This window comes from Trematomus bernacchii, unplaced genomic scaffold, assembly GCF_902827165.1.
Source record: "Trematomus bernacchii unplaced genomic scaffold, fTreBer1.1, whole genome shotgun sequence".
Classification (NCBI taxonomy): Eukaryota; Metazoa; Chordata; class Actinopteri; order Perciformes; family Nototheniidae; genus Trematomus; species Trematomus bernacchii.
The window spans coordinates 11,511,111-11,524,019 of NW_022987313.1; the positions used below are offsets into that span (position 1 = coordinate 11,511,111).

General features: G+C 41.3%; 1 protein-coding gene across 1 annotated transcript in view; it reads right to left on the reverse strand.

Moving 5' to 3' along the window:
- Positions 1-407: 407 nt before the first annotated feature.
- Positions 408-12,909, reverse strand: part of LOC117496566 (filamin-A-interacting protein 1-like) — a 30,937-nt gene continuing 18,435 nt past the window's right edge. Inside the window, exons 5-6 of the mRNA XM_034148304.1 lie at positions 2,250-5,007; positions 408-1,103 (exon numbers count right to left, since the gene is read on the reverse strand). Coding sequence (XP_034004195.1) covers positions 897-1,103; positions 2,250-5,007 — 2,965 coding nt within the window. The 3' untranslated portion in view covers positions 408-896. The remainder of the gene's footprint in view (positions 1,104-2,249; positions 5,008-12,909) is intronic.

The window sequence follows — 12,909 nt, forward strand, 5'->3', positions numbered from 1 at the left end:
TTACAACCACGATCAACATAAATGCATGCCGATTGTTATGGAAAGCACATTTTAAATGAATTATTAAATTGTTTTATTTGTATTATAATGATAAAAATGGTTATGTTAATGTTTGTTACAGATAACTATCTATGTGTTGTTGTTGTTATTGTGACCTTTTATTTTCCTCTCATATACAAGTATAATAGATGAACTCCATCCATGAAAACAAAGTAAAAACAATGGGGCTCATTAAAAAATGACTTGCTACATGACTACATTGTCCTGTGTGCACCTGGGTTAAGGCCTTTTGAAAAGCACTGACTATATTGTGTAGTAATTGCGTGATTATAAGAATGCATATGAAACATTACACATGTATCTGGCTTGTTGAGCTAAATTGAATACAATTAATTCTCCTTCTTTGCTGCATGTTTTTATTTGCCTACATTAATATGAATGCCACACTACACTTTTCAAAACAAATGTATTTAAAATAGTTCACAGTACAAATCCTTTACAGAAAAAAATGAAATAATTTACATGAAAACAAGTATATTGATTTAATGTGTGTCCTTATAAAACATTGTCCACAAACTCCTTATATGTGAGACAACCACTCAAAGCAAGAAGCAGTTAGTAGCAGCACTGTCTGATATAGTATGTTAACCAAACTTTTATACACACTGCAGAAACAGACAACATTTTTCAATTGCAGATATGGATATGAGATAGATAAGTACAAAACACTTTACAAAATATAGAAATGGCTTATTTAATTACCGAATAGCCTCTGTGCCCTGTAATGTCTAGTTGAGATTTATAGGGATATCAGAGCTTTATTTCAGTGGGTAATGTTTCAATCCCTCTAAAGCACCATACTGTAGTAAGATATGTTTGGGTATGTTGGTCGTTAATCAGGCTTTTCCTCCATTTTGTAAAGTATTGCTATTCACAGTGGACTTTTTTACTTCTATCCTCATAGACTGACTGTCAGCCCGAGACTCCATCTTCACTCCACCCGAGATCCCCAGGGATCCCAGCACAGCCTTCCCCGTCTTCAGGCTCTTGGACATTGGGATGCGGGTCAGCCCTGTGCGAGATGGCTGGGCATCATGCCCAGTCTGTTGACAATAGAGAGACAGTAGAGTATCTCAGCGAGGAGAATAAAGACTTGAAGGGAACATTTGAGAAAGACATTTGAAGAGAGTCTAAACCCATTATAGGAAAAATGAATTCTGAATAACTAAACAGTGTAACCGATCATATTGTATATGCTAAAGGAACTGTGTGAAACACAAATGTAAATATTTATTCATTCTTTTACTTCAATCCCAGTGGGGGAGCACTTGTCTATGCTAGGTTTCAGTGTGTTGGTACTGGTAAACGGCTGCTTTTTGTCAGCCAGAGGGCACTGAGCCCGGTTGTTTGTGAATGTAAACACTGTGTAATGACTATAAATTACACAATGACTGTAGCAGAGTGGCAAGATGCCACATCATTAGTTCTGCTTCTCTGAGGCCTGCCCATAGGGCCATTTTTGTCACGCCATCTGATCCACAAAGAGCATATTATAAGGTCCACTGAAACACCAACAGTGGGTTTTTTTAACTCTTATTTAGGAAGCTGTTAGTAAACAGATGTACCTTAGGCAACATCACGTGTAATATAGATCATAAAACCAAGACCTAATGTCTGTGGCATTACAGTTACATCGTTACCTCTCCTAAATACTTCTTTCTTACTTTTTTAAATTGAATATAAACTTACAGCAAGCTGCCAGTTAGCTTGGATCAGCATGAAGACTTAACAGATAGGAACAGCTAGTCTGGCTCTGTCCAAAAGGTATCACAACCCTACCACAACCTCTTAAGCTAGATACACAATCACATCTTTCTTTTAATTTGTACAAAAACAGGGGGTGAATGACAATTTGATATATTACAGGGGTTGTAGTCAAGGCAGCCCAGTACAGACCAGACCATAAAACAGCGTTACACTTTCTTTGGGTAAGGATCTAAAAAAAGGCATATCAACATGTTCAGATGTGCATTAGAGTCACTTCAATTGAAGTAAACATATTTTTCAACTGTTCCACTTTTTACCAAACCTACTTTTTCAGACTTCTTTGTTACCAAATACTTCCAATTAACTTTTAGTAGTCCAGAGTAAATTGCTGCTGAGCAGGTATCCAAACTTATTAAAACAAGTGTTTAGGATAACATTTCAATCCATTATTTGGACGAAGGTAACCTCAAAGCAAAACTTACCGTGCTTTGTGTGGGTCTAGGTGTGGTGGATGTGACAGGGGAAATTGTGATTGTGCTCGTCACTTTGCTCTGGGTAGTTCTTGTAGTGCTGGTGGTGATTTGGCGGGGGGAGCGCAAAACTGTCCCAGTTGATAGGGTAATTTCCTTGCTCTCCGGCCTGACTACCATCTTTGACGTCATGTTGTTTCCTAGATGAATGTGGATCTTGTTGTCTTCAGTAGTGGTTATGATGCTAGTATTGGTGGGGCCCTTCCTTATAGGCATTGGAACCATCTGTTTCTCGGGGGTAACCTTGAACACCGCTCGGCCCATTGTCATCTCCTGCGGTTCCGGGGAGGCAGACACTTCAGACACGATGGCAGTGCTCACTGTCATAATAGAGACAGGGGACAAGGGCCTTCCTGAAGCCGATGGGACTCGGCTGCTTTCTGGAGACTTGGCTCTGGATATGGTTGTGATGCTGACTGGAGACTTGGCTCTTTCTGGGCCTGTTACGGACTTTCTCTTGTTTGTTGGAGCAGAGTATGTTGGAATGATTGTAATTCTGGATTTAGGTTGAGATGGGTTGGGGCTGAGTGGAGCTGAGCTAGAGAAAGCATCTTCAGTGGGGCTGCTGATCTCAAGAGTGGCCATGTTGTTTTGGTGGTCTGGTGTTACGCGGATGTGTAAAGGCTGCCCTTGCTTCAATTCAGAAGTCAAATGTTCTCCGTTAATGTGAATATGCTTTCCCAAGTTGGTCTCCTGAGGAGTGTGGTCTTTTTTCCTCATCCAGGGAATCCAAGATTTCTTTACACTCATGTCATTGCCAGTTGAAGGGCTACGCTCAAGACCGCTCTTTTCTGTTGGCTTCTTAAGGCACTTCTGTCTAAAGTTGTTCATAATGTGATTCTCTTCTTGAACAGACTTTCTGATGAACACAGCTGGGGTATCCTCCTCTGTTGGTCCAGATGACAAAGCCTCCGTCTGTACTCCAGTGGATGTCACAGCAACGTCCACCATTCTCCTTCCATTTAAACTGGGCCTTAGTGCTCGACTATGACGCTTTGCTATCTCCAATTCTTTGGTCAGATGGAAAACTTCGGTGCCCATGTTCTTGGCCCTCTCCTCCTCTTCTAAGAACCTTTGCTGCAGGACAGAGTAATCCACTTGGAGCTGAGAAAGTTGGTCTTCCTTGTTCATTAGTTCATGGATCTTCTCCTTGAGGGCTACAACGTCTGCCTGAAGTTCCCTGGTTTTTGCCTCCTCTCTCTTGCATCGTTGTCGGATGTCTACTTCTTGGCTTTCTCCTTTCTCGATTGCTTTGTTTTGTGCTATCTGACCCCTCATTTCCTCCACCTGTTGGGAAAGAATGTTGGCCTTGTCTTGTTCAGTCATGAATCTTTTTTCCAGCATGTCGTACTGATCCTCTGTCTTGATCAGATCTCCCTCAACTACTTCTAGTTGTTTGAGACGATTTTTGAGGCGTTCAATTTCAAATGTCAGCTCTTTAACTTTGTTGTCTTCCATTTTGACGGTGTCAAACATTATTCCCAGTTCACATTTTACTGAGTTCTTCACAGATAGCTTTTCTGCTTGCTCGAAGCTATCCAACCTCTTTTTCATTTGACTGACTTTGGAACTGAGATCCTGAGTTACATCAATTTCATAGGCTAGTCTAGTGCTAACGTCTCCTTTTTCTTTAGTAAGAGTCTCTACTTTGGTTTCCATCTCTGTTTTCAATTTCAAGAGCTTTTTGCTTTCCTCTATCAATTTCTCAGTCACCTCCATTACCTTGCCCTGCTCAACTTTGACCATGTTACTCAAATCTTCCTTTTTCTTCTCATCTGACTTTGATCTTTCCATCAGATTTTTTTGTTTTTCCATCAAAGCAACAGTCAATGATTTCAGCTTACTCAAGTCATCCTTAAGGCTCAGCTCAGACTTTTCTAACTTCAGCTCAGAAGACTCTACCTCTTTCATGCGTATCCTGAGAGCTACAACTTCATCTGAGAGCTCTATGGTGAGTCCTTTCTCTGTCTCTAGAGCAGTGTGTAACTCTGAACATTCAGCCTTGCTTATGCTGAAGGCACCCTCAAGTTTCTCTAACTCCATCATCCTTTTCTGGAGCTTCTCTACTTCTAGCCTGAGGTCTTTGCTCTTACTATTTTCCTCTTGTAGCCTCTTTCTGAGCTCTTTACACAGATTTTCAGTCTTGGTAATCTCCTCATCTTTTCCTTCCATCTCCCGCACTCGTTTCCGCAAGTTCTCCAGCTCAGTAATCAAGTTAGAGTTGCCACACTCCCCTTTGCCAATCTTCTCCCTTAGCTCCTGCAGCTCCTCCTCAGATTTCCCCAATACCTTGTTTCTCTCCTCTAGCTCCTCCACCTTATGGGTAAGCCCTAAAAGTTTGGCATTGAGTTGACGGTTGTGGATCTCCTGAGTGGCCAGCTTGGCACTTGTCTCCTCATGCTGTTGGGTGAGCTTGGCGGATTTCTCTTTAAGCTCAGCCTCCAGGCTTAGCACCCTGTGGCCATCTTCCTTAGCACGCTCCTTGGCTTCACTAAATTCCTGCTCCCACTGTTGGAGCTGCTGGCTGAGTTCCTGAGCTCGTTGGCTCTGTTGGTCCATTTGCTCCAGGTGCTGCTGGCGCTCATTGACCAACATCAGGGCAAAGGACTTGAGCTTGACTAGTTCCTCTCGCACCTTGGCCAGGCGTTTAGAGTGCTCCTTGTCCTTTCTTATATGGTAGGACTTCTCGGTCTCAAGCAACCTCTTTAGTCTAAAACGTGAAGGGAAAAACAGAGCAAGGCATTAGTGTGGGGGTTTTATTTTAAATCCAGTAACTAGATCTGTGTTTGTCATTGAGTAAGCAAAATAAGTTGCATTGCAGGATGCAATAGTTTATCCCAGATGATGTGATTTTAAGGGTGTCTATTACCATCTGGCCGGGGACAACAGCTGGAAATTAGCCATGTCGGCTAAAGCTGCTCCATTTACTGTTTTTGTGACAGTTCATCGATGGGGACTGTCCACGACACTATAAATAAATAAACTAAACTAAACTAAGATAGAGTTTGAATGATGTGTGATAATTTCAATTATTTACAGGCATTTCATTCATACTGGTTTGATTTTCAAAGTGCTAACATGCAGAAGATCACAGATGCACTATTTTACTAATATTATTTGCTGCTGACACTGAGTGCACTAACCAACTAACTAACACTCGCATTTCAATTTATCCGAGAAAAAAACTAAGTTGATATACTGATCATTATACACATTGTATGGTGCAATTAAAAAAAGATAATAAAATGCATTTTAATAAACAAGCTAAAAGATAAAAAGGGAAAATTGGCAAAGATTAACCTCACAACTCTGAAACACTCCTGCTATTCCCTGCTGTATGGATAAAACACAAGCTGCTATGGAAAGTTTAACTAATATCCTCTCACCAAGTGGTCTTCTTTTCTCTCAGCTTCTTTCTATGCTGCTCATGCCTATTCTCGTTTCTGGCTCCAACCAAATGCATGCAAAACAGATCGAATGCAAAGCTGGCTCTTCTCCTTTTACACTGGGACATATACACGCTTCATCCTGAACAGTTTTGCATTGCAAAAGTAACCAAATTATTAAGGTGCCAGCACAAGTAAGACGATTGTGCATCTACAACTTAAACAACCTACAAATGCTCAAAATGCACTTTTTAGGTCAAGTCATAACATCTCAGAAACTTTACAACAAACTCCATTTAAAACTTACCCACTTTGGATGCTCTACAGTCAACACATTAACATGTCTGCCATTATACAAACTCCAATGAGAACACATAAGAAGTAGCAGGAGCTTCCTTTTTCACAGATCCTCCACCGTCACATTTCAGGCATGTTATGAAGACAAAAAAAGATGAATAGTGGAGCAGTGCAGACCTCTAGTGAGTAATGTCATCTCATCCATATAAGGCAGTAGTGTGTGTATGAGAGTGTGTGTGCTGCTCTGCTGCTGGACACTGTGAAGGGGGCAGGACCGTTGCCAAGGGGGTGTGTTTTGCAAACATGTCCCTAAATCTCAATGCATTTATTAAACATGGCATGTTCAAATCTAAAACAAATGTAGGCAGTTCTTTTACAAATAATCAGAAAATATTACAACCTTTCTCAGAAAAAATTCAGTGCAAGTTTGCTGGAAATTAAATTATATTTTCCTTTTCAAATGTGCAGAGGATATTACCTCTGCAGACCGGATGCTATAACCTTCCTGGCGCAGGAGACAGAAGAGAACGTCTGCTATAGTTTCACTCGAGGGGAAACTGCACTTGAACTTGGTTCCTTGCATAGTCTACATGTAATGAGAAAAGCAGATATGGCTGAGTTGGATGTCTCCCATGAGGTGAAGAAGATCTGGGAGGATACACAACTTTGCCAATTGCTTTATGAAGTGCTATGCCCTGACATGGAACTGTATAGATGAAGTTCATTTGAATTAATCTTATTTCCTAATTGCCAAGTCGGATTAGTTGTTCTGATTACTATAGTACAATATATATACTCTCTCACCTTGAGAGTGATATATGACTTTTGATGAATCGGCACTCTAAAATCACTTCCATATAAAGGTTAAAGTCATGATGTCTGTGGTATTTAGCTCAGTTGCTCTGTTTCCAAGGGAGAACGCACTATGGAAAATGTGACCTGTATCTAAAGAAAAATAGTGCATTGTGGGTAAAAGAAAGTTGTTTGAATGAGCGTTTTCAACTTCTTAATGTGCGTGCGAGATATAAAAACACATGTCTTGAACAAATACACAGGTGCAATCCATAAGCCAACGTCCATGAGAAACCTTTCATCCCATATTTACCGGGGAATTTGCTCAGAGGCACTGCAGCCCCTCTGTGTAAGGAGGCTAGGGACTGAAGCAGATATGAACTGCCAAAAATCTGCCAAAGTACTGTTGTACACTAATGACCTCTGATGACAGAGAAAACGCAGCATTAAGCAAGAGCACCTGTAGTGTACAGTACATAAGACTGATGTGCTGTTAAAAGAGCGAAATCAGAAACAAAGTGGCCATCGACTATTTAAAGACAACCATAGGTCTACAAATGTGTGTACACGATCTTCTGACAAATGGTGGAATAATGCAACTTTTTTTCTCTGAAGGCTAAAGACCTAAAAGTAACACGAAGACAATCATTTGAGTTTTCAATTACAGGTCTACATTAACATTTTGTCTGCGTGACTTAACATGGGAGTTGTTCCTTTCGTTAATCATTGCACATAACATCATGCCACTTAAAGTGGACCTATCATGCTATATTTAAATGATATATTGTAGGGCCATACCTTACTGTATGTTGCAATTGGTGGTTTTGTTGGAGGTGGGGTGCATTATGTCTTGTGTTTTTGTTGTTCATTACTGGTGTTTTTTGTTTTGTCAGGGTTGGGATTGGTGTGCCGGTGGTCCTGGGGACACCGACTTTAAGGGGGGGGGGGTGTGACGACCCCTGCCTTGTTGTCTCCTGTGGTGTGCGTGGCCCTTTAATGTTTCCCCTCTGCCTGTGACGCCCTGATTGGGGACACCTGACGCCCTGATTAAGGACACCTGACGGCTGGCAGAGGATAAAGAGGCCGGAGGCAGAGTCTCGATCGCTCGCTCTCCCGCAGAGGACCTGACCACGGAGCAGCCACGTTGCTTAGCCTTTTTTGGCTTTTTCCTTTGTGTTAGTTTTTCTTTGTTTATGACAAACTTTTGTTAATAAATATATTTTTCATACATGTTCTTGTCCTTTCCCACGCTTTTTGTTATGGCCAAGAGCCAGGCCATGACAGTGTGTATGTGTGTTTGTGTGTTTGAGTGTTTGAGGTATACATGTGTTGCCTGGAAGCTCTGATCATGTAGGGAAATTAAGTGATGAAATCAGGTCTACACACCTGTAGCTTTGAAATGCTGTGTGTGTGTGTGTGTTAATCAGCTGGATAGCACAAATACTTTGACTTATTGCCCCATTTCACCACCGGGTCAAATTGACCTGGGAAGACCACAGATGCTACACTTTTAAATAAAATACCCATAATTCAATTAAAGTAGTGCTCGTAATTTTGGGAACAGGGAACCATCCATGTAATTTGTGTGGCAATGAGATGTAATGACCCCTTTTTATCACATCAAAACTTCTGAGATTGGGTCAAGTTGACCCGACGACAGAAAGCTAAATAAACGACAACTTGACTCACAATATCAATTTTAAATGATTTTATTGACTTAAAGATGAACGTATTGCTTCCTGTAAGAAACAAATATCTGTTCCACTGAGTACCAACGTTTTTAAATATGAATAAGATGCATGAAAAAATATGATTCAAATCAGGCTATAAATTATATATGAACATAACCTTTAGAATAAAGATGTAAAATATACAGAGATGAGCAGATTATAATTATTTATTGATTTGAATTGATTGAATCAGCTACAATATTTTTGTATTGAATGAATGTGCATACTGTTAATGCTTAATACAGTATTCTTAACAATATCATTATCATTAATATTCTTCCTCTTTAAATGTTCCTAATTTCCATGAATTTGTCAAGAGACTTTTGTCTCTGATTGCTTTTATTGTTCATTATAAGGTGCGCACAGTGAACAGGAAACTTTAGAAATGTGTGACCATTCGTCATAACCATAAAGAAACAAAATACATAGAGATTAGCAGATTATTATTCATGAATTTATTTATTTAATCAGCTTTAAGATGTTTATATTTAATAAACGTACATAGCATTACTGTTCTAAATGATGTATCATGTAATTTCTTCCTCAAATGTTCCTAATTTCCATGATTTTGTCCTCGAGACATTTGTCTCTGATTGCTTTTATTGTTCATTTAAAGAAATGTAAGAGTTCTTTTTAATGTAATCAATGTGGGGAAATTGGAGCAACCCCGCCTCTATTTTGAACGGAAAATACCCCTGGACATTTGTTCCTTCAAAATGGCTGTCCACTCTTAGAGTTTTTTTTACTTGATTTCATGAATCAGTTGGGAAAACCGAAGCACTCGGAGGAAACCCGTGTGGATTTAGAAGGACAAAGACCCGTGGCAATCTACCCCTAATATTCCCCTAAATATTGCACGCTACAGGTTTTTCATTTTCAGTTAAATGCTAAAATGCGGGAAAACCTGGAGGAACCCTGCGGCACAGTTCACTTACTGAACTCTCCTCCAGATGTTGGAGATGGCTTTTCCAACAGACCTAAAGAATCTGCAGATGGTTCTATGTTCCTGAGGTGGGTTGAGCAGGCGATCATTGACGGACCAGACTATATCAGCTCCAAGTTCTGGGTCCTTTAAAATCAAACGGGCTAGGACCATATCTTGAGAGCCCGCAATCTTGCACAAGTGCTGGTAAACAATCTTGTCAAGGTCAGCGAAGGTTGTTGGGGTGGTGTAAAAGTCCACGTGCTGCACCTCAGCCCAAACTCTATCAAAGAGGCTCTTAATGATGTCCCCGTCATCCGCAATAGTGCGCCCCACTTTAGATTTATTGAAGGCCAGTGTGACCAGCTTCGCCACAAAAATCCGAACGCAGACTCTATTCAAATCCCGCTGCCTGTTTGCGTCCTCCTCCAAAGGACTGGCACAAAGCGCGGCTCGCTCCAAAGCCTCTGACTGAAACAGAGCCTCAGGCCCCATTATGGCCTGTTGGACCCTTTGACTCTGGGTGGCGACCTGAGTGTTCACAAACCAGCTCATCAGCGACACGAAACGCCACGCCTGTTTGCAGATCTCTGCGTACATGTTGGCATGCACCTGAGGAACGAGCAACGTCCTGACAGACGAGTGCCTGACGGGCTCTGGGAAATCACTGTGCGACATACCACTAGCAATGTGTCTGTACAACATGTCGGTGAATGTCTGAATAAATACTAAATGCTTGACACTGGAGAAGTCCTTGAACCTTTTAGAGACACTAATTTCTTTCCCCCCCATTTCACCTGCCTCAGTCATGAGAAGAGCACTTACGCCGCTCATCAGTGACTTCATGGACTTCGTAGTTTCAGCTTTGGGGTCTGGGTGGAATTTCTTTTTAAGCTTTACCACCATGCGATGAATCCAAGCTTTGGCAAAACGCTTTGCCAAGCAGTTCTTCACCCTCAGCTTTACGCCCTGCTTGCATTTGGTCTTCTGTTTTTGTTGGCTGGTGGACTTGCCAGCATTCGTCCTCTCCTGATTCTCCTCCTGCTGGGTCAGAAGGGCTGTGATGCCCTCCGCGGTGTTTGCGATCTCCATAGAGCACTCCTCTTGCAGCAGAGCATAAACCTGGTCAGGCAAATCGTCCAGGACAGGATCGGTGATTTTTCTCAGCTCATTGTCAATGAGTTCTTCGATGGATTTTTGTTTGCGGATGTCAATCACTGAGTCCCCTGACGAACTCTGCTCCTGGACTCCTAGTAGTAAGGAAACCACTGAGACCGGTGACTCAGCTCTGGGCTCCTCGTTATCCACCAATGGTTTCTCCAGTGGGACGGGACTTAATTTTCTCTGACGTGTTCTACGTTGGCATCTCCCAATTCTAATTTTTCCTGCAAAGGCCTTCAGCATTGTGCAGGTGTGCCCCACCATAACGTTGAGCCTGCGGGGGCGAACGACGCGCTCAGCAGTGTGCATCGGGGTAGAGAGGGCAGAGTTCACGCTCTCTGCCACCTCTTTGCTAATGACAGCTGCACAAAGCTCCACGCTGTCGTCGTCCATCTGGCTCGCAACGTCCAGAGCTTGGGCGATACTCTGGGAGAGCGCGTCCCCCAGGCTGGACCTGATGCTCTCCTCAGAGACAGACGTCTTCATGCCCGTAAAAGCAGCCAAAATGGCCTTAGTTAGGGACGTTACAACCTCGAGAACAAGGTCTGCCACCACGATTAAGGTGGCGCCATCAGGTTTGCCTGATCTTAATAGAAGCCACTGATCTCCTGTCACCCCTTTAACAAAGGGCTCAACAATAGGAAACAGAGTCACTCTGAGCTCTGGCATTGCCTCTGTCTGTTGGCTGTTCATGGCCATTACAACTGTATTAACCCACTAACCAGCACTTTAAACAATACTGTTATTGATTATTTTTAAATATCTAGCAACTGAACAAATTATGGGGATTATTTTTAAATGTTTAGCAATTTAAAAAACAATCTGAATTATTTTTAGATATCCTGATATTCAAAGAATAATGTGGATTGTTTTTAGATATCCTGTTATTCAAAGAATAGTGTGGATTATTTTCAATTACTGTACTAAATTTGAAGGAACTGGTCTGAAGGTGACTGTCTGACAGTAGAAGCTGCTCCTACCTGCAGGAAGATATGTCTACGTCATTCTAAACTTCAAGGACCAAAGCAATCTAGAACGTGACGCCATAGATCGAAGCACCGAGCGATCGCTAAGCCCCGCCCACCCACACAACGACCGCAGCTTTGCAACAGTTGCTAGGCAACCGCTGCCACTTGGTAATATCTGTTTCTTTTCAAACCTTTATAAACTAATTTTAAGGCGTTTTTTCAAACCTTTATTAACATGTTTTAAGGCTTTTTTCCTACGTTTTTTTGCAGTAAGAAAACTCCAATATGATTTTGATAGAGTAAATAAAGTTTGTATAAAGTATTTTTATTATGTTTGCAATTTTAAACATGAAATAGTGACTTATTTTGTACAAATGTTTGACCAAGAATGGTTAAGAATATTTACAAATCATATCAGTCAAATATATCTCTCTTAGATATATCTCTCATGTTGTGGACCAAAGCGCTCCACTAGAAGTAGCAAGAATTCTGCTCACCACTTCCACACTTTGAAATCCAACTGGAGCGGCCAGAGTTTACTTTGCAGCTGGAATCTAGCAGAATCAGTGGATCACAAAATAATCTGAAACTTGTCAGGATTCAAGTAATGTGTTTGTGTTGTGAACGTTGTGAAGCAGCCATAGACTGTCCGACCAAGCAACGAGCGTCCTTTGAGGAGCTGCTGACACTCACAGCCATGGTTTGGGAGTTTGAGGGGACACGAAGAGAGGACTAAACAATAATACCATCTGCAAGAAGTTAGCGTGTATGTAGCAGTAGCACATATCAGTTATATTAGAAATGTAGCGAGTGTTTTCATTGAAAGAAGAGCAATACATGGTAGCCTACTGTAAACACTGATTTGTATCTGTGAAAATATCAATTAATGCTAAGAATTTACAACATATTTTATGATATTTAGATCACAAAACACAAGGTTTACATGATTATAGTTAGGTTTCTTTCTATACTGGTGTGTCCAGAGAATATAGTGTTTGCCTCTGGCCACTAGATGTCCCCAGAGGGTTACAGGTGATTACAAGACTTTAATGTGGTTTCCATTTGAATTGAAAAGTTAACTAAGCAGTTGAAGTAATACTTCATGAAACATATACCACCCTTGTTGTTTGATAAGTTATGAAGTCAGCATGGTCTAAGCATTACCATACATTACACATGTAATAATATTTTAACTAATAATGTGGAACATGTGCACTTTGGCCTCAGACAGATTTAGATTGAATTAAGTTGGGCTGGTGTACTTGCACAAGTGTCGACCCTGGATGCTCTGCAGCTGTTGAGAATTTCACAGCTGGGCAAGAGGCTCTGTGCAGGCTTGTGATCTGTGGCTCCATG